We start from the raw sequence: 22,469 nt of genomic DNA on the forward strand, positions 1-22,469 counted from the left end.
AGATTTGAACAACATTGTTAATTGAGTAAATATGACCAAATTGACTACTATAGAACATTCTTATAAATAATAGTAGAAAAACACATTTTCTTGAGTGAATACAGAACATTCACTGAGATCGACCATATTCTTGGCAATGAAGTGATTCTCCATAAATTAGAGTAAGATGTAAGACTCAAAGATAATCAAATATATGATAGTATATTGGTAGCCAAATAATCCTAAAGTAGTTAATTTGTAAGTACTTTCTAAGTCTGAATTGTTTAAAAAACAAAGTCCAAACAAAAGTAACACATTATAAGTAAAATGTACATATTGTAAGTAACACTTAAGATCTGGGTTTTATTGCTTGTATTTCAAGTGTTCTCAAAATTTCAAGTTAATAAGTTTTCGTTATAAAAGAATTACTCTGATTATGTCATACATTTATAAGACATACTCCCTATTTGATTAGACAAAAATCTAAATCTTAAGAATTGTAATTCTCTTCAGTGTGAAAGTTAGGAAATTAAATTATGCTAATATTCATCCACAATTAATAAATTATTAAACTCACACTAAATCTAATGTTTTGAAGCCTAGAAATTGGTACTTCCATTAATGGAGTAATTTAAATTCCTATTAAGGTTGAGTTCACTTACAAAAACTAAGTAAAATAAAGATTACTTTATAATTGATATACCCAGGAGGCTGTTCTGAGGGAGTCACCCAGGGTAATTGCCAGTTCCTGTTAATACCTAAAAGAGTGTCTATCAGCTCTCCAAGCACCTTGTGAGCTTGGGAGGGAGAGTATATGGTAGCACCATCATTGGCCCCCTAATGCTTCCACTCTTGTCCGAATTATAGCACATGCCACTGAATAGGGACCCTGCCTCAAATCTTACCTGCCTCTTTTCCAAACTGTGTGTATACTAGTTTCAGTCATATTTAAGCAGAGAGGGAGCAAGGTCTATTTAAGATTTTGAACCACAGATTATAGATTTATATCCTGGCACTATCATTACTAGCTGTGCAATATGGAGAAGTTGTTAATCTCTCTGTGTATCAGCTTCTTCACCTTTTTATGTTGACAATGATACTACCTAATTCATAGAGTCACTGTGAGGTTTAATTAATATTTTTAAGAGCTTAGAATAGCTTGTGGCTCCACAGTAAACAGTGTGTTTGCTAAAAATATCATGGTGTTGCCTAAAACCTTTCAAAGTTTTCTTATTGTCCTCAGGGAGAAAGTCTATACTCTTGAATTTGACTTTCAAAATACCAACTTTTCTTTCAAACCTCATCTCTGTATACCTAAGCTATTAGGACTTAAGTTTCTTGAAAACTCCCTTACATGTATTTTTACTTAAGGAATTTACCTTGGCTAGAATGTATTTCTTTGGCTTTCTTCATAAGTCCTAGTCTTCTTATAAGTCTTAGTTCAGTTACCACTTCCTTCCTGGAGCCTTCCCTAGCCTCTAAAGCTGTGATACATCCTCAAAGAGACCGTTTTTTTTGTTTGTTTGTTTTACTCATATGACTAGACTTTAGGCTATTTAAGAAATTATTTTTTATGTATTGTTGTAATCTATATGCATAGCATATGAGTTCAATATGTATTTATTCAAAAAAAAGAAAAAATGAATAATCAATTAATGGGTCATACAGCAGCTGTATTATAAAAACAGAGATCACATTTCCTCCACTGTGACCTCATTAGCTAGCTAGATGGTTGTCTGGGACCAAAAATATCCATGAGAGAAAAACAAAGAGATAAACCGGGCTGGTGATTTTATTTTTGAACAGTTACAAAGGTAATATAAGTTAGCCACAGGCCAACTTGGTGATCCGTTCAAGACATTCCCTGTCTCCATCTCTCAGCTAGTCGTAATGCTGTTGAGCAAATTGTTTCAGTTCTCTGACTCCCAGTTACTCGGTAGGATTGTTCTTCTTGACTTTCTCGCAGCTGGTTGATGTCATGTGACATTTTGGCCAAAAAGTTGTAAGAAGTGAAATATATCACTTCTGAGTATGATTGTTTAAAACCCTACAGAGCTATCTATTTCCCTGTCAAAATGACTGGCAGTGGTCATGATGGAAGCTGCTTAGTCAGTCTACATCCAAGTATGAGATGACAAGAAGCAGGACCACTACCCACCTATGATGGTTATGTAGTGGGAGTGATATATTAACATTTGCTGTGAGAAGTTACTAAGATATTTTACCCTGCATGATAACATTCCCAATACTGAAAAAAAAAATTGTCTTCAGGAAACTATTAACAACTCACAGACTACATACTGGAGCATGTTGATCAACATTTCTAAAAACTCTGGGAAAACACTCAAAGGAAACCCCCAAATTCTATGAAATCTTTGATTATTTTGGAGGCTCAAGTCTGTAACAATAACATTCTTTGCATGACTGAGCTATGAGGAAACTATTTTGATTGTTTCTTTGGAAAATATGAACTTTTAAAAATCATATAATTTAGGAGAATATGTTTCTAGAATAACTATTGTAAAATTATAACAAATTTAAGTTGTAGTTCTTAAGCTGAAGCATTTGCTTTTCATGTCAAATAATAACTGAACAAAATAAATTATCATCCAGAGATTTATACTGGGTAGAAAGGAAAATAATTAATCTGATATGTTTGGTCTTGCAAGTTGAGTAAGATACATTGCCAGTTTGGAAAAGTTCTATCTTGAATTTAGTCATCTCCTTAATTGCTTTTATTTTTTATACAAATGTTTTGGGTTTTTTTTCAGTTTTGAAAGGCAGAAAATAAATGATATAGGAATTAATAAAAAGATGAAATTAATAGTTCTCCAACTAAGGGGTCGATCATAATGGTTTCCTCAACCTCAATACAACATTCTTCAGTTCAAGGGACAATGGAATTTATAGCAGCCCAAGTCTCTGAAAAGGGTACTTCCTTGATCCTATGCTAAGGTTCCATTATGTGTGAGTGTGTGTGTGTGTGTCTGTGTGTGCGTCTGTGTGTGTGTGTCTGTCTGTCTGGTGATAAGGAACTTATATTTGTTTTCTCTCAGTTATAAAAAAAAAATGACTAACAGATATTTTGCTGACACTCTGTTAGCAGATCTTCTGGTGGGAAATGTGACAAAAGAGGAGGATGAAGAAAAAATTCTGCTTCCATAAAGGTAAAAGTGATTTTAAAAATTCATAGTATTAGCAAGAATTGGTTTTCTTGAAACACAAAGGAATTGATTTCCTAATAGTATGAATTACAGCTGGGATCCTTTGACCTCTCACTTCTTAGAAAATAGGTATTATTACCTAACCCGAAATTCTGGTTAATTTCACTGCCTGCTTTTTCTCCCCAAAACAAGAGTAACAACAGCAGTGACAATAAAAACACCATCAATAAACAGTTCTACTATTGAAGAGATATTTTACAACAGCTTTTGGTGGAAAGAATGCATTGGTTTTGCAAACAGAATCTATCAATACATGGATTCTCTGACAATAGCCACAACAGACACAGGCGTTGGAAGTGACTCCATGCTGAAATAGATGCTGGGGGGTACAAGTAAATGAATAATATACTCAGGGAAAATGTGAAGACAAGTGAAGCATTTTGAGTAAATGTTTTCAGAACTACAGGATAACTGATTTGCTGTTGGTCACGCAACTGCCTGAATGCAGCAGTTTCTTGATAATCTGTTAGATATTTCTAACCGTTGATTTAGCAATTGTGATACATTTTCTGGTTAAGAGTCTCCTACAAGGGCATCCATATCACAAGAAAAAGAAAGAGAGAGGAACTAGGTCCACTTTTGGTTAAGTTCTCTGACTAAATACAGAGTTTATAAGACTGCCTATAAAATTAAAATACATTGTTCTTTCTTCCTAAAAACGAACAAAAAAACCCCATTTAGGGATCTTTCAAAAGTGTGTATGATTTGAATGCAAATGAATGTCTCATATTATATTCTAGCATAAGGAAGTTATTTTACAATCTCAAAAGAGTATTAATATTATTTTTTTTTATTTTTAAAACTCAAGAAATCTCACATTTTCGTAAAGCATGGTTTGTAACAGCCCTTTTTTAATTCAATTGACTAATCAAAGGATTGTAATCATCTGGCCAAAACATCACTATTCCCTACGCCAACTCTCTTAGAAGTCTTTCTAAATAGATTGTAGAGGTCTTTCCAGTGGAGCCAAAATGTATCTTTAGAGCCATTCTTGAAATATTATATTCAATAATTCACAATAGATGGAAATTCACACACAGTTGTTATGATTATTTATTTCCTTTTCTAATTCCTCCACAAAAATACAAATTCTCTTTTAGCAGTAGTTATTATTCATCTTTATATCAGATAGCACAGCTCAGCATATGGTATGCATATGGCCAATTAATATATTATTAAATTCCATATTTGATATTATAAAGATATGAAATTTTCACATGAGGATATCTCGTTTTTATTTTGTATAGCTAGTATACAATTACATATGCAATGTTTAACTGGTTGTATAAAATCATACGTCTAAGACATGTAGTACTAAACAGAGTTCTTCAAAAATTTCAGCATGTTACCATGACATGTGCTCACTAAAAGATTTTTTCACATGAAGTCATAGGTTTATCTAATTTCAAGCCATTGAAAATTTCTGAAATATATGAAATAATGATTCAACTAAATGAGAAGAAGGGTGAAGGATTTAGTTGGTTAAGTTCCCAATAACACTTAGAAACAATAAAACAATAATCTTTGACATTAGGCAAATCCGGGTAATGCGGCAGCAGGAAGACTTCAGCAAAACCGTTAATTTTTAAAAATTTTTATTGCTTACTGGTGCCTCCTTTCTCCTCTGCCAGTCATTCCAAACTCATCACATTCTGGCTGAACCTTCTGCTCATATAAACGCACATTCTCTCCCTCAGGCTGTGACGCTCATATTCATGTACCTATCCTTTCTGTATAAAGAATTACTTTCAGCTACCTGTCAACCAACAGCCTGCTAACATGTTATCTAGTAATAGCTTGAAGTATATTTGACATTTTCTAGGATACTCTTGAAGATGATAAAGATCTTGAAACATAAATTAATCATTTCCAATAGTGAAATTTTAGTTATTAATATCACAATTCCCAAGAAATGTCTGAGAGCAGAAAACTGGTCACTTAGAACTTCCAGAATTCATTACTCATAACCTAGCAGTCAATCTATACATCATCTAATATTATTCTAAAGTCAGTGTTTATGTGAGCCTAAAATATTACAAATCTAGAAGTTCTTCAACAACTCTTTCCCAACACATTGGAAATTACTGGCACTCCCTGGTAATTACTGTTATTACAAAGTTGTCTTGCTTCTACAACAAATATGTGTCAGGAGAAGAAAAAGAAGTGACCTTTACTAGATAATCTTTAAAGATTATCTACAGCTACATTTCTCTAAATTTCGGTCTAGATAAAAATGAGAAAATATGTTTTAATTGTACAGTATTGTTAAAACCTATGAATTTGAATGTTTGTGATTCATTGCCAGTTAACTGATAGGAGTTGTTCTGGACATTTATCCTTCTCCTTAGCATCATCCAAAATGAATATTTTCACACAATGGAGAACCACTTCCCACACTAAGAAACTGTCACACTCACAAAGCTAGTTGATCTTCCAAGCATTACTGCTAGGTACTGTTAGGTAGTTACAGTTCCTGGATTCTAAATTTAAAAGCACATTTTACCACAATCCAGATTCTACTGTTTTAATCTCAGCTGTGATCCAGAATATTGAGGAAGGAAAAAATTTCATTATTTCATAGATTCTGTGAAAGAATCAGTGAATTAACTTGACAAGCTAATTCTATCTTATATAAATATGCTCTTTAAACTTTCAATTTTAGAGTTCACAAAGCACTTTCATATAAATTTTCCATTTGATTATCATTCACATTTTTTAAATATGAGAAAAATGTCTGAAAATGACTTGCACAAGATACTCCTGACTCTCATTTCAGAATTCTGAATTCCCCCTGTTCTCAACTCACATCTCCACACACACAAAAAAAAAAACAAAAAGAACAAATTGAAATAATAGATTATTGTAAATATTCCCACCTATAAACAATCTCAATGGGAAACCCTTTCTGATCCCACTACTCCTGACTTAGATAGGAGTGTATCAAAATAGCTACCATTATCTGCAGCCCTGAGAACAGTCTCCAGAATCCTTACTCGATGTCTACTTTCACTTTAAAATGTAATAAGAAAAAGAATTTAGCTGTCTTAAAAAAAATGGTCTAAATGGCAGACTTAACTCAAAATAGCCACCAGAATTATATAACCAACCAAATGTATTTCCTTTTCACACTAAGACACGACTCATCTGAAACAAAATCTAAATTGCACAGATCAGCAAGACAGAAAGAGAAGTCAAAGCAGGTCTTTCTCAGCCATTACCTGGTGCAATTGAAGGGCTCTAATTTTATTTACTCTTGGGCTTTCATAATACAGTTATAATGCCTCATAAGTTGACTTTCTGAGACAATTGATGATATACTTGAAAAAGCATGTCTATATTTAAATCAGTCATTCTTTTGAAATAATGCAGGCATAATCTTGTTTCCAAAGTATTTTAAATTAGTAAGAACACCTTTGACATTGAATCAGACTAAAGTGAAAGACTGGTTTATTAGAAACTGATAGTAAAAAAGCATCCATTTTCAATTTTTTATTAGATAAGTATATTTAACATTTTCATCAGAGAGTAATTTCACCTAGTTATTTGTAACAATAAAATATTATTGGATGTCACTCTACCCTTTTCCAATGTCTATCATGTATCACCACACCTTTCTCGTTTGTATATAGGTGCACTATATACAAGACCAACTAAAGTGACTTGTTCAACTGAGATAATTACTAGGATAATTAAAGTAATACATGCTTATTATAAAACACTCTGGCAATTAAACCAGTCTTCAATCTTAAACCAGAAGCACATTACAAACTGTGTCTCCAACTTTCATAAACCAGTATTAGCAACTTTCACTCTAACAGCACATGAATGAGTCTAAAATAGCAGTAGCCATAATATATATGGTATCTGCATGCATAACGAAAGGAAAAACTAAGACATCTATTCGGAAACTGGATAAATGTAAGGCTAAATGTGCTTTGTCCTAAAATAGCCTGATTCATCTGCTGCTTCAGTTCTTCAGTTGGTATATTTTGGGGAGAAGTAATGCATAATAAGGGCCAGGCACACTGGCTCATGCTTGTAATCTAAGTGTTTTGGGAGGCTGAGGTGGGAGGACAGCTTGAGACCAGGAGTTCCAGACCAGCCAGGGCAATATAGCAAACCCTGTCTGTACAAAATAAAATTTTTTTAAATTAGCCAGGAGTGGTGGCATGCACCTGTAATACCAATTGTGTGGGAAGATCCTTTGAGCTTAGGAGTTCAAGGTTGCAGTGAGCTATAATGCCACCACTGTTCTTTAGCTTGGGCAAAAGAGCAAGACCGTATCTCTGAAAAAAGAGTAAGGTATAATAGTATTTATAATTCTTTCAATATTTGACAAGATAATAAGCACAATAAAGGTATAATAATTAAACTCTTTTTGAGATTTTTATATTTTAAATTTATAGAAACATTCATACTATAACTTACATTTCTATAAACTTTTTAGTTTCAAAGTGTATGTTCAACAATAACATCTCAGTTGAACCTTAGATTCTATGAAATTGAACAAAAAGTCACCATTATCCCCATACTGTCAATGAGGAAGTTGATTAATTTTCCATGATTTCTAAATTCCCTTGGAAGATTTCCCAGACTTTGCCACTTGGAAGGGCATATAGTTTCAAACTTAGATATGAAAGTGGCCATATTTAGTGTGCTTTCCCTAGAACCTCTCTTCTACTCCCTAGTACACACTCATATACAATATTTTTCTCTCGGTTTTGTTGTTTACACCATAAATGCTTGTAATACTGGATTCAAAACATTGTTGTTTTATTGGTTTAATTACATGTTTTATTTTCTTACTGAATTGAAATTCCATTGAGGGAATAACTGAAATCATTTAGCAAGTATTTTAGAGCCCGATTATTTCCCCAACACTATGCTAGGAGCTGAAGATGCAGGAAAGCCATGATATCTGCCCTTTTGGAATCTAATACATAGTTGTAAAGGCACAGATTTAGATAGATTACAAAAGTGATGAATGTTACAAAGCAGAAGCACAAGGAGCTATTCCAGATCCATTATAGATGGAACTAATTGTATCTGAGAGATTAGTTGATTCTACCTAAAGGAAGCAATGCTTAAAAAAAAATGAGATGGATAATCTGAAACTGTTGAAAGGAATGAAGTTCTAGAAAACATGAACACACATATTCATGAACATGAAACAAACGGATTTGAAATGTAGTATTTGGCAAACTAAAGAGGTTCAACACAGTTAAAGAATAATGAAATAGAGTTTCTCAGGTTGAGAGAGTTTGGCCAGAAACAAATTTCAAAGGGCCTTGAATATTGCATTGTATGTTGAGAGTAATGAAACATTACAGAAATATTTTCAGCAGGTGGGTAATATTGTAATAGTTACTCTTCAAAACTACCACTTTTGAGTTCCTGAGAAGGCAAGCAAGGGTCAATTTTAAAATACAGTTATGAATTGAGAATAGAGATCCAAATGAGAGACAAGTTGGCTTGGACTAGGATGGTGATAAGGGGATCAAGTGAAGAAGTTACAGGATTCCAACTACACTCAGGAAGTAGTAGAATCAGTAGGACTTGCTTATTTCTTAGAAATTAAAAGAGAAGGAGAAGAATACTTTTTAGATTTCTGACTTGAGCAACAGGAAATAAGGGAAAAGGAGAAGATTTAAAGAAAAAATGAACCTACTGGGCTTGAGCAGCTCATGAGATATCTTTGTAGGATGTCACTGAGTCATGTGGACACTGAGGCAACTAGGCATATATAATTTAGAAACTTGAATATCTATCTGATTATTATCAACATATAGCCATGGAATTATATAAAACCTTGCAAAACAAGAAAACAGATTGGGACAAGGATTGGGCATTAAGAAACTTGAATGTTTTAATCTTAAAGTGGGAAGCATGAACATTTCAAATCAGATCTTATATTCTGATATTTAACAGAGATTTCCATGTCAAAAGCACTGAGATGATACAGATCTGCCATGGGGCACTGACCAAAGAACATGCATAAAATTAAATCTTACCTCTAACATATGTATATATACACCATGCACACCCTGTTAAAACTTTTTTGTTGTCTTCGGGCCGGGCACAGAGGCTCACGCCTGCAATCCCAGCATTTTGGGAGAAGAAAGTATAGTTAGAAATCATTTTACATATATGAATATCCACAGTCATCTCTTTTATTTTTTTTTCAAGAAATGAACTAGGCAAGCAAACAGATGATTCTAGGAGAGTGTAAATGAATAATTTCAAAGAAAACAGTTTGGCATTTTAGAAGATAGAACCTTAAAGTAACAACCAATAGAGGACACCTAGTGGTCTTTAGCAGAATCAATATTTGCTTGCAGAACATATCAGGCAATTCACACACATGCAATAATGTTGGTGGGTGGATCACCTGAAGTCAGGAGTTCAAGAGCAGCCTGGCCAACATGGTGAAACCCTGTCTTTACTAAAAATACAAAAATTAGCCAGGCATGTTGGCTGCATCTGTAATACCAGCTACTCAGGAGGCTGAGACAGGAGAATCACTTGAACCCAGGAGGCGGAGGTTGCATGAGCTGAGATGGAACCAACTACCCGCCAGCCTGGGTGACACAGCAGTTGCCTTGACTTAACATTTCATTTCCACATGGAACTCACTACATTGTATGTTAAAATTTCAGCATATCTGTTAAGCTATCACATTAAAAAGTACATAATACTGAAAACAATTATCTCACAATACTAATAATTGTTTAGAGAAGGAACTTAAAACTCTGTTTAATTGGAGAAGAAAGTATAGTTAGAAATCATTTTACATATATGAATATCCACAGTCATCTCTTTTTTTTTTTTTTTTTTTTCAAGAAATGAACTAGCCAAGCAAACAGATGATTCTAGGAGAGTGTAAATGAATAATTTCAAAGAAAACAGTTGGGCATTTTAGAAGATAGAACCTTAAAGTAACAACCAATAGAGGACACCTAGTGGTCTTTAGCAGAATCAATATTTGCTTGCAGAACATATCAGGCAATTCACACACATGCAATAATGGTGTTAGTAGATGTGCTAATTTCAGAAAGATGTCATCATAAATATGATATTTATAAATATTACAAAAATACCCATTTAAATATTTCAGATAACTTCCATATGCTTCATTTCATTTGAACTTCACAACTGTTTGATTGTTTGTGGGCAATCAAAATCACATAAGTCACTTTATGTGATTTTTCCCTAGATTACATAGAAAATAATGTCGAAGTTGAAATATACACTAATTTCTGTTATAGAATCCATTCCATATGATCATAAAAATTGAAACTTCCAATATAATTGATATTTAAAATTGTAAAACACTGCGAATAGACTTCATAGAAGGCCTTGTCATATTTCATTAACTGATACAAACATTTTTCGACAGCAAGAGTACTTGGCAAAGATAAAACTTTTCTTAGCTATCTAAAAAAGTACTGTGTTTGACACTGACTGCATATAAAAAAAATGCAAGGAAGTGATAAAACTCTCTTCTAACTAGTGTTGTTAGCTCTATCCACAGTGGCCTCCAATCTCCTTCATTCTGTAGCATGCTAAAATGTAAATCTCCTGCCTAAAATGCATCAATGGCACCTTTTGAGTAAGCCCATCATTAGCACAAATTTTGGTCTGCATCTCCAAACTCAATCTGGGAATCTGCATCTACTGCACTAGGCTGCTTGTATCTCGTATCTTCTGGAATGCACTCGTCTGCCTGGCCCACTTGTTCAGCCTGGTAATCTATACCCCAGATTCAAAATTCAGTTCAGTATGTTTGAAGGCCTCATCTTATGCAAAAGCAATTGTGTTGTTCACTCCCTTATTTATGCCACTACTTCCCACACCATCTGTGATTATTTGCTCACATCTGCTTTTCTTACAATATTGGCATCAGTCTTCTATCCTTATTTGCAGCATCTCCACATATAGATTACTCAGTAAATGCCTGGGAGTGAAGAACGGATACTCTCTTATTATTATTTAACGAATTTAGAAAATGAGAGATTGCCAGTATTTAGTGGATAAGCATGCTCTGATTATTTATTGTGTTTATAACCCTGCACTAATATACAAAAAGATTCAAGGGCAAAATTTGACACTGATTCTTCCCTATGATGTCTATGTCTGACAGAAGGAAAGGAAAATATGTGTAATAAAGCATTAGTAACCAAATTATCATGAACAAATATATGTAGAGCCAGCAGAAATTTTCATTGTAAAGGTATTGACTGTCACAGTAGAGTGCATCAATGCAGAATACTTTCTGGAAATGAGCTGAAGTCTGATTTTTTTTTTTTTTTTTTTTTACGGAGTTTCGCTCTTGTCGCCCACACTGGAGTGCAATGGCACGATCGTAGCTCACTGCAACCTCCGCCTCCTGGGTTCAAGCTGTTCTCCTGCCTCAGCCTCCCGAGAAGATGGGATTACAGGCGCCCACCACCATGCCTGGTTAATTTATATATGTGTGTGTGTGTGTATACATATATTTTTTTTAGTAGAGACAGGGTTTCACCATGTTGGCCAGGCTGGCCTCAAACTCCTGACCTCAGGTGATCCACTGCATCTGGCCTTAAGTCTGATTTTTAAAGGAGTGATAGAAAAAAAAAAAGGCTTTCCAAATCAGAGATGTAGCAGGAATAAAATTATAGAAGCAGAAAGAATCATTTCCTGCAAGCAGCACTGTAAAACTGAAACAAAAACAAACAGGAAAGAGTTGGGTGCAAATATGAAGTGATGATGGTAAGACCAGGGAAGAATGTGCTGGAGAGCTTTGAAGGCACAGCAAGGAAACACAGATTTGATGTGATAAGCAATATGGAGGTTCTCTAAGTTCTGGTACAGGGCAGGTTTGGGAAAATTCTGCTGTTTGCTTATGGCAAGTCTTAGAATCCTATGTGTTTTTTAAAATATAAAAGTAATTAGAATATGCATTGTATAATTATAGATAGGCAATTTATAGTAAGAGTTAGTTTCTACTCTACACCAATTTGAATGCTAAAATTAACCAAACACAGAAACTGTAATCTGCATTAGCTCCCTATGGAATAAATTTCCTTATCACTGTTCTGTTGGTATACATAATTTGTATATAAAACTATCTCTAAGCCAGTATAAAAATCTAATATTGGTTTCAAGACAAGCATTGAAATGTTCAAGACACATTATTCATCTGAAATTGCTATAGATATGTAAGATCAAAACCATAGGCCTTCTTTCCTGTCCCAAAATGTATTTAATTAATTGTATTATGTCCCAGTTCTATACAAGGGAGATTGGGGAGATGGGAAATGATGAATAAAAAGTAAAATCTTATAGCTATATATTCCAAAGCCATAGTTATTATATAATGATGCATTTCCCACTTTCTAAAATTAAGAATAATTTATGCTTTATCTATGACGTTAAGTCTTACAAAGAGATAATCATTACAGAGTAGCATTTCTATTTGCAATTAATATTTCCTAAACCTCTAAAAAATTTCGAAGGTCATCTCCTGTTGATAAAATGACTGAGATCAGCAGCTGTAAAGGAACTCTTCACCTTTACACACTGAATAATCTCCTATTCACTAAGCTCTTAATCTCTCTTTATCTCTTCAGTGGCTTGTGATTGTCACATATTCCATTTAATTTCCAGGGATTTCCTCACCGTATGTCTCTTTTAGGAGGATCACACTGAATTTGTTCCCCTTGTGATAGGTTATGAAATAGCAGTCTGGCTTGGATAACTGTCTTATTTATTATATTTAATAATAACAACAACAACAATGCTGATTCAAATAATAGTTTTTTAAACCCAAATGTAAAAATGGGAAAGATTCACCTCAGTTTTCTAGCTACTACATGAAAAGAAATTTCTGGCTTGATTTATCTAAATTGTCTCTGATTTTTACCTCGCCTGGCAATATATACAAAGTTTCAGTGTAATGTCACAGAAAGCTATTTTTACATCCCAAATCTATTGATCTTATAACTGACTCATGAAAACAACTTCCCTCCTCACTTCTTAACACCATGTGTTTCATAAATTAGTTGCTCAAATCAGCTATTTCCTCCTGTATTAACCAATAATTTAGCTTTAGTAATGATAATAACATAAGCACAAAATTTTAAAGCTTCTGTATCTGATTCATAATATTTTTCTAATTTATTTGGCATCAGAGCTCCTTCTTGTTTTTCAGTTGAACTAATTCAGTCCAGAAAAAAAAAAAAATGTATTGTTGAAGATGGAAGCAGCTTCCTATAGAAGGCAGCAGCTTTCCTCAGGAATGATTCATTTAGAACAGTGGCAGCTTCCAGACTTCACACATTACTTCCCCAAATTTGCTGAATTTAGCATTAGCCAGCTTGGTACTAAAACACTCAGAACCAAAGACATGTGGGTGAACTCACATCTTCCTCTGCATTCTTATTGCAAAAGCTCAAAGAGCTACTTTTTCTGATTTATTTGTTGTATTTCTACTTGTAAACACATCCTGGTGGCATTTACAAAAATCAGGTAGAGAGATTTCCAGTTTTGGAATCATTCAAATTTCTTGGTGATTATGGTTAGAAACATGTAGGTGATGGAAAGATGAATTTGTATTACATTCTGGATTATGACTCTGTTTCTTCCCTGTTGAACAGGATTACTAACGGGCATTAAATACCCAAGATATATGATATTGTATGGGGTATCATATAATCAAGAAAACATTCTTCACCTAAATGGGCTTATGGTTCATTTATTACCAAGCTCATTTATTTATAAGAAACATGTTGCCAAGTCACAACTCTAGCCTGAATGTGCTTGGTTACCAAATGTCTGTAAGTGCATATTAAATTGCATTTTACAATAATGATAGCAGTGAGCTGGTGTTCCTAAATTTTATCACGGCATCTTTAAAACACATCATGTTACACAGATCTAGGTGCCTGTGATTACTGCCAGAAGCCAAAGGACATTGGTGTTAAGGAGTATACTCTTCCATGACCACATAGCCTGCCATTTTATGTGATAGGATGCCATCTGTTTATCCTGCTGCCATTCTCTAGTAACTGGGCTAAAACCACAAGATATTAAAAATAGTCACATTGCTACTGTATTTTTAATTGACTGGATATTTATATCAGTGACTTTCCTCTCACAGGATATTTGTTAAAATATTTTTCTGTGGCCTTGTTTCAAGAGGTACTATTCAACTCTGTTGCATTGCATGGCCCACAGTCTTATTTAAGAAAAGTTCCCTATAATTTCTTAGACAGTCTATAAAATGGTAGAATATTAAGATATTTATAACTAAAGCAGTATATGTCATAGTAAGAACCGATATAGTTTTGCAGTTAAGAACACTGGCTCGTAAGTCTGATTGCCAAGTTTGGAATCCCAGCTCCACTTCTTACTAGTTCTATGAATCTGGACAAGTTACCTTATTGTATTTAATTGTTCTCATCTGTAAAATGATGACAATAATTATATTTACATCACTGTGTTGTTAGGAAAATTCAGTGAGCTAATATATGTAAAGAACCAAACATACTAGTTGACATGTAATAAGCCTTCAATAAATATTGCAATTACTAGCAAGAATCATCTTGGTTTGGTATTAATCTCAAATTAGCATTAAAAAGCTTTGAGAACTGAACATTTCTTCCATTTTAGATGGAATGTGCTATGTAGAGAAAAATTACAAGATGAATCTGATTTCTCAAATGTGCTTCATTTGATTTTAAATATATCCCATATCTATATTTTAAGAATGATCCATTTTTATGCCTTTTTATCAGTGCGTTATGCAGTGTTTTATTATTGCATGTCATTTCCTGAAATCCTGTGAACCAAAATGTCACTGTCAAGCACATACAAAAACACTGCTACCGCCTCACAGAAATCAAACAGAACTTCCATTTTATGACATATTTAAAAGCATAATTTATCTTAAAAATGCTAAAAAGTATTTCTGCAGGGGCCAAAGCAATAATCTATAGCCAGTATATGACTTCATATGACTCTCATTAGTGTTGGTTTAGGTATTCTGTAAGTCTTTTGGACTCTTATGTTTATGCAGACAATAAAATTCAGGTTATAATTAATAGAAAAAGACTTAGGAAGAAAAGGAAGTCAAAATGGTTAATATGCATACTTTGAAGACAGGGATATAAACTCCTTTTCTTGATGATGGTTTAAGTCAGATCTTTGGAAACTCCAGTCGGCTGAGTCCTCTCAGGTCTCACCCACTGTCTAACAACAACATATGCCCTATTCAGCAAAATATGGGCCATGATTGGTCAGATTCACTCCATTTATTCACTATACTCTTTGTGTTTTCTATGTACTAACGTCCCTCTTGAATATGTTCTTTTTTAGTATTATGAAATGAACTAATAGGGAGAAATTATAATAAGTTACTATAGGCAAGGTATAACAATGAGCAAAATTAATACGCTAAAATCAAAGCCATTATATATATAACTTGGAAATAAAGAAACAATCTCTTTTACCCCAGCATGAATTCAATGAAACTTCAATATTAGAGGAGACAAAAACCACACTATCTCATAGAGCTAATGATGTGCCAGATTAGCAATCAGACCCTACACATCTTTATCAAAGACGGTACCAGGCCGGGCGCGGTGGCTCACGCCTGTAATCCCAGCACTTTGGGAGGCGGAGGTGGGCAGATCACGAGGTCAGGAGATCGAGACCATCCTGGCAAACACGGTGAAACCCCATCTCTACTAAAAATACAAAAAAAAAAAAATTAGCCAGGTGTGGTGGCGGGCGCCTGTAGTCCCAGCTTCTCTGGAGGCTGAGGCAGGAGAATGGTGTGAACCCGGGCGGCGGCGGAGCTTGCAGTGAGCGGAGATCCAGCCTGGGCGACAGAGCGAGACTTCGTCTCAAAAAAAAAAAAAAGACGGTACTTGATGTATTTATATTAGGTTTTAAAAAAACCAAAGTGGGAGAGGGGCTGTATTGATCAGGATAATAATTGTTGATTAAAGTGTATTTATTTTAAAATATAATAAATTGGCATAAAATGATCGCTACTTTTTTAGTTCATTCAAATCCATTATTTGATCATGTATTTTATGAATACAATATATCACTTATGCATGGAAAAGAGGAGTCAAATACATTTTTCTACTTGAATTTCATAAAACTCATTACGCATAGCACAGTAATTGTTCATTGTAAAACAGCCATAATTAACAATTTTCTGATATAGATTTTAAAAAAGAAAAAGATGCATCTTACCTCTTCCCACTGATGTATGTATCTAATTAACCTTGAAAGTCGTAATAAACGCAAGAGACTGAGAATTTTTGTAAACCTCACAATGCGAAGTGCCCTGGCTGTCTTGTAAACTTCTGAATCCATTCCTTTTTCTACAATAAGAAAGATATAATCCACTGGGATGGATGAGATGAAGTCAACCACAAACCAGCTTTTTAAATAATTCATCTTGATCACTTTGGGGTCCAGGATGATTTCAGAACTGTCTTCGTTGACAGTTCCAGTCCTAAAATTCATGATCAGGTCCAGTAGGAAAACTGTATCTGATGCCACATTGAAAATAATCCATGGTGTTGTTGTTTGCTCTGTAAAGAATGTGATTCCAACTGGTATGATGACTAGATTTCCAACCATCATTATAAGCATTATTAAATCCCAATAAAACCTACAACAAATAAAAAAATCAGATTTTAAGATGTAGAAAACAACGAGCCTATCCCCCCCATGAAAATTTATTGCTGACATATAGTGAGATCAACAAGTAAAAGAACAAAGAAATGGTTTTATTTAAAAAAAAAATAATTCCTTAAATGGCTATATGTTTAAATCTAAGTAAAATTAATATATTCTTAAACCAAGGCATTATGATTATGAAATTCTAAAAATTATGTGATATGAAGAATTATACAAATAAAATCAAGAACATATTTATTTAGTAAAAAGGCAAAAAAGCAACCTGCCTTATAATTAATACAAAATATAGACAGAAACTACAAAGAAGTATAAGATTAGAAGATATGTAAGAAAGCCTTTGGGAAGGCTCTTTGAAGATGTTTTGAATTATTTTAGATGGTCAATTTACCAATCATAGATTAGAAAAAAAAAAAAAACAGAAATAAATAGGATACTCTAAAAATTTTAGTACTGCAAATTTATCTCAAGGAATACAGATTAGGTTTGCCATGGAATCTAGAATACCCTGGAGTTTTGCAGTACTCCAAATATTTTATGCTTTATTCTTCTTTTGCTTGAAATAAGAAAACTAATTTTGGTCTGATGCTAAGAACTGAACAGGTTCTACTCCATATTTGAAACTAGAATCTACATAAAATTTGCGTTTTTATTACTACTTTATTGAACAACTACTTTAAATATATTGTCACTACTTTTCCAAAAAAATTCTTTTTTTGTTTGTTTGTTTGTTTGTTTTTGAAACACAGTTTCACTCCTGTTGCCCAGGCTGGAGTGCAATGGCATGATCTCAGCTCACTCAAACCTCCACCTCCCGAGTTCAAGTGATTCTCCTTCTGCTTCAGCCTCCCGAGTAGCTGGCATTACAGGCATGCCACCATGCCCAGCTAAAAAAAAATCTTTAACATTTCTAATTTAATTCTGAACATGCCTATGACTACTAGGTACCTTTTGAAATATTCTTTTGAGATAAGAATATTAAAATTGAGAGAAAAACCAGAAAATTTAAAATTTAAATTTTAATATTAAAATTAAAATTGAGAGAAATATTAAAATTGAGAGAGAACTTCATTCCTGGTTTATATAGCTCAACTAAATTCATCTGGCATAACTATAGTGTTATTTTTATAAGGGTTCTTTCAGTCTGTTGACACTCCTGTTAATCAAATATTTATAGTTGTTACAGTGTATACTTGTAAAAATGAAAAAAAAAAAGCTAACACAACTGTATAATCATGAAATGTCTCCAGAAACATAAGTTATTTTTTCCTAGTCATAGGTATGTTATTTGAGCAGTTTTGTGTAAACAATATAAACTTCCATGATAAAAAAATGTCTGTTCACCAAGATACTTTTGTTTTACATGAATACTCCTACTTAGACTATTTGAGTTACATTTTGGTGAGGTATACATGTGTATACACCTTTCAAAGTTACTATCATCTGTAATTATGAATGACTCCTGAAATAAAAGTTGTAGTTGAAGAAAAAACTATAATAGGCCCTATCTCCCCTGTCTCCAGCCTCAGGATGTTGTAAAGGATAAGCGTTTGTCATTTTGAAGATTTCATCAATATTTCTGCCAAAACTTGCCTATAATTTTTGAAACAAGTATACAAATACCCATGTCAGTCATACAACATGCACTGGCAGTTTAAACGAAATGGTTTTGTATCGTCTTCTCACAATGGAAATGCAAAATGTACCATCAACACAATAAGGACAGAGGAGAGATGCAGAGGAGGAGCAATCTTGTAACAGCTATTTCACAAAGAAATAGCATCACTAAACTCTAAAATGAAACTGTGTGTATCCTGAGGATTTTTCACTTCTGGGCACTCCTATCAAGTCCCTTCTGTAAGTTTCTCTCTCTGCCCTCCCCTTCAAGGCCGTTGTTCCCCTGGGTGTCACATATAGCCATTTTATCTTCTATTCTACACATTGTCCTTGAGAAATATTATACACCCATCCATGCCTTTAATAATTAATTTGTAACTGATGACCCCAAAAGCTTTATCGTCAATCCATTCCTATCTTCTAAGCCTCCTAATCCTCATAATCAGCAGCCTGTTAAATCTCTTTCCTGGCATATCTCACACTCATCTCAAACAGCATGCCTAAGCTCAAACTCATAATCTCCTCTCCCACATATATTCCTCACATATACCCTATCTCAGGGAATGGAACAACTCTATATGTGATTTGCAAGCCAGAAACCATGGAGCCATCCTAAATAACTCCTGGCCCTAAATCTACTCAAACCCATATCCAATCGATCACCAAGGCTGTTTAGTTCTCACACCTAAATGTATGTTGTATTCATCCATTTGCACTTTACGATTCCCACTGCAGCTGTGGTCATTCAGAAAGTCTTACCAGCTATTTTATTTAGAGACAAGTCAATTAAATTCTTTTATTTTACATTTTCTAATCTGTTCAATGAAGATTATGATAGAACCAAATATACAGGGTTTTACAGATTAAATGAAACGATATATGCTAATCCCAGAGCCTGGCATATAATTGTAACAAACAATGCCAGTGGCCTAGTCAGTACCCATTTACCCTTCCTCACTTACCACAAAAAATTCAATTTTGTGGGAAGCACCCAGCAATCTAATGAAAAATACTCATTTCTACAGACATCTTTGCATTTCTGTGATTAAGATAGAAGCCTTTTTTTTTTTTTGAAGGAAAACTAATATCTCATCCTTCAGAGCAATAGAGATGAAAAGAAAGCACCATTCATTCTTCATTACAGTAATAATGCTTACCACACTATAGCTTTTTGCTAGCAATACTTAATATAGTCTGAAGCCATTAGGTATCTCAATACCAGTAGGTTAAACCCTATAATATCGTTTTAAAGTAACATTGACTCTATTTTGCAGACAAAACCACAGGTGCTTTTATATGCTTACATAATATTGTCTTTAGTTAGCATGGATTCATTCCTTAGGTAACAAAAAAATTACAATCATCACCTATTCTGGAAGTGCAATCAATATACCTTCTTTAAAACAAAAAAATGGGTTCTTAAAAATTGACTTCATGAAAATCTCTTACCTAATTGCCCATGAGTCTTTCTTTCTAGCTCTTTACTCTCAAAATTTGTCTGAGATACCCAAGCTCCTTCTTTTCCTTAACTCTCAGTTTCTATGTATTGCACATTTTATTACCATATCATCTTTCCTATCTCTCACCTCCTTCCATTCCCATTATTATTTCTCAGGTCTGGGCAGAGCCACCTTTCACTTAAAATTCCTCATGAGTCTCCTGTCTATTCTTTCTAATCAAGTCTCACCACTCCCGAAGCAACTTACCTAACAATCAATTTGCTAGGTCAACAAACAGCAATGACTCTCTCAATTAAATGAAAACAACTTAGTCTGTTTGTCAAAGCACTCCGTGATATCACCTCCTCCTGCCTTTCCAGCCCCCTCTTTTAAAAATTGAGGACAAACATCCCATATCTCAGGCAAGAGGGCACTTGCTCATGCTTTGCCCTCATGCCTATCTGGGTACACATACAGGAGATATGATTACTTCCATCCCAGCTATCTTTCTACCTAACAGCATTCTACTTCTCCCTCAAATCCTATTCTGGCAATGAGTTTCTTAGATTTTTTGTGAGTTTTTTTATTATTATTATTTTGTTTTAGTAGACTTTATTTTCAGAATAGTTTTAGGTTCATGGAAAACTTGAGCTGAGTGTACAGAGATTTCTCATATAGCCCCTGCCCCTAGACATGTATAGTCCCTCCCCAATATCAACATCCCCCACCATAAAAAAAATTGTTACAAATGATGAACTTACACTGATACCTTATTATCACCCAGAGCCCACAGTTTATGTTAGGATTCACTGTTGGTGTACATTCTATGGTTTGGGCAAATACATAGTGACATGTATACATATGAGTAGTTTCACTGCCCTAAAAATCACATGTGCTTTTTTTATTCATCCTTCTTTCCCCTCATTTGTTAGTTTTTTTTTTTTTACAACCTCCAGAGCAGCATATATTTTCAACATGCTTCCTAATTTATTTTTTATTTGTATGTGTTTTTTCCATCATTACTGATTTAAGTTATTTAAAATTCAAAACTGTTTCTTCTCTTCTATTTATTTTCTGCTATAAGACAGATAGCATCTAAGACAGCAAATTAAGAATATTTATTAATTGGATTTTTAATGAAAACATACACTTTAATGCGGGATATTTAAAGAAAACCTTTTATAATAAGCCAAAGAGCCATTAACAAAGTAAACAATGATTTCTTAATTTGTCCTGCATATAGATCTGGATTTTACTTATTGAGGATTTTCATTTTTACAACAGAATACATTAAAATAAATAAAATAGGAAACAGGTTAGAAATATGCTCTTAGGTTAGATATCTAAAAAAAAAAAAAAAGAGTTGTGTATTTGAGACAATTTTACATATCATATAATCTATCTACTTCTGTTCTGTTGGGGTCCGCGTGTTTCCTAAACAAAGGAATGAACACACAAGACAACACAAGACAAGACAAACATGGCGGCCGCCCCGAATGGCACACTCTCCTTTATTTTATACAGTCATTTGTGGAATGTTGCCAAGTCACAAGACACATTTGTTTTTCTGACCTTTCCCTGACTTTCTGGATTTTCAAGATGTTTACACATAAACAAGCCCCCAGGGTCTGCTGTTTGCAGCTGGCTCCTTTGTCCTCCCTGTTTGCAGGGAAGGAACGCCCTGCTTCATTTGCAAGAGCAGGACTTATCGGGAACACCCTGCTTCGTTTGCAAGAGCAGGACTTACCGGGAACGTCTGGTTTGTGAGCACGTAGTCCCCTACATGTTCATCCTGTCCCAGATATTTGTAAAAGAACTTGGATGGACTTTGAGGGCAGACCAGAGTTAAAATCCTAGCTTCACGAACTGGATGATTTGGAGCAAGATATTTAGTTGCCATAAACTTCCATTTTGTCTACTACCCTTAGAGTTACTCTGTGTGAGGACTACAAGAAATAGTGTATGCAAAGTGTAGCATATAGAACCTGTATGAAGAGAAGCCATGACCCAAAAATGATAGCTTCAGAGCTCTATCTTACACTGGAATCTCTGTGGTATCCTGAATAAGGTGCCAGTTCTCCGCAAAGCCTGACATCAACAATGATACTACTCTTTACTTATTTCTCCTTCCTTATAATAAATCCCCATCAACTGAAGGGAGTGGAGAAAGAAACTGTTATGTAGAAACTTCCTTTCTCTGAAATACCAGCAAAGCAGAGAGGACACTCACTGGAAAACTAATGATAAGTACAGCAAAGTCATAATCTAGGTAACTATTTTACCTTTTTTACTGGAAATATACAAAACAAGCTAAATAAAATAATATATTATCACTAACAAGTATAATTATTAACTACTAATAAAATAATTTTCATAGGCCACTTATTTTTTATGTAGCGTGATACACTCCCTACAGATTTTTAGAAGAGAGAAAGTGGCATTGTAAAGATTAGTCCATGATATTAAATCAAGAAGAATTTCAAATTCAGTCATACATTTTTTTCTCTACCCACATGCA

General features: G+C 34.1%; 1 protein-coding gene across 1 annotated transcript in view; it reads right to left on the reverse strand.

Moving 5' to 3' along the window:
* HCN1 (hyperpolarization activated cyclic nucleotide gated potassium channel 1) overlaps positions 1–22,469 on the reverse strand; it is a 437,736-nt gene that overhangs the window by 366,236 nt on the left and 49,031 nt on the right. The window contains exon 2 of the mRNA XM_050794764.1: positions 16,446–16,869. Coding sequence (XP_050650721.1) covers positions 16,446–16,869 — 424 coding nt within the window. The remainder of the gene's footprint in view (positions 1–16,445; positions 16,870–22,469) is intronic.

Source organism: Macaca thibetana, chromosome 6 (genome assembly GCF_024542745.1).
Source record: "Macaca thibetana thibetana isolate TM-01 chromosome 6, ASM2454274v1, whole genome shotgun sequence".
In the NCBI taxonomy this organism is placed as follows: Eukaryota; Metazoa; Chordata; class Mammalia; order Primates; family Cercopithecidae; genus Macaca; species Macaca thibetana.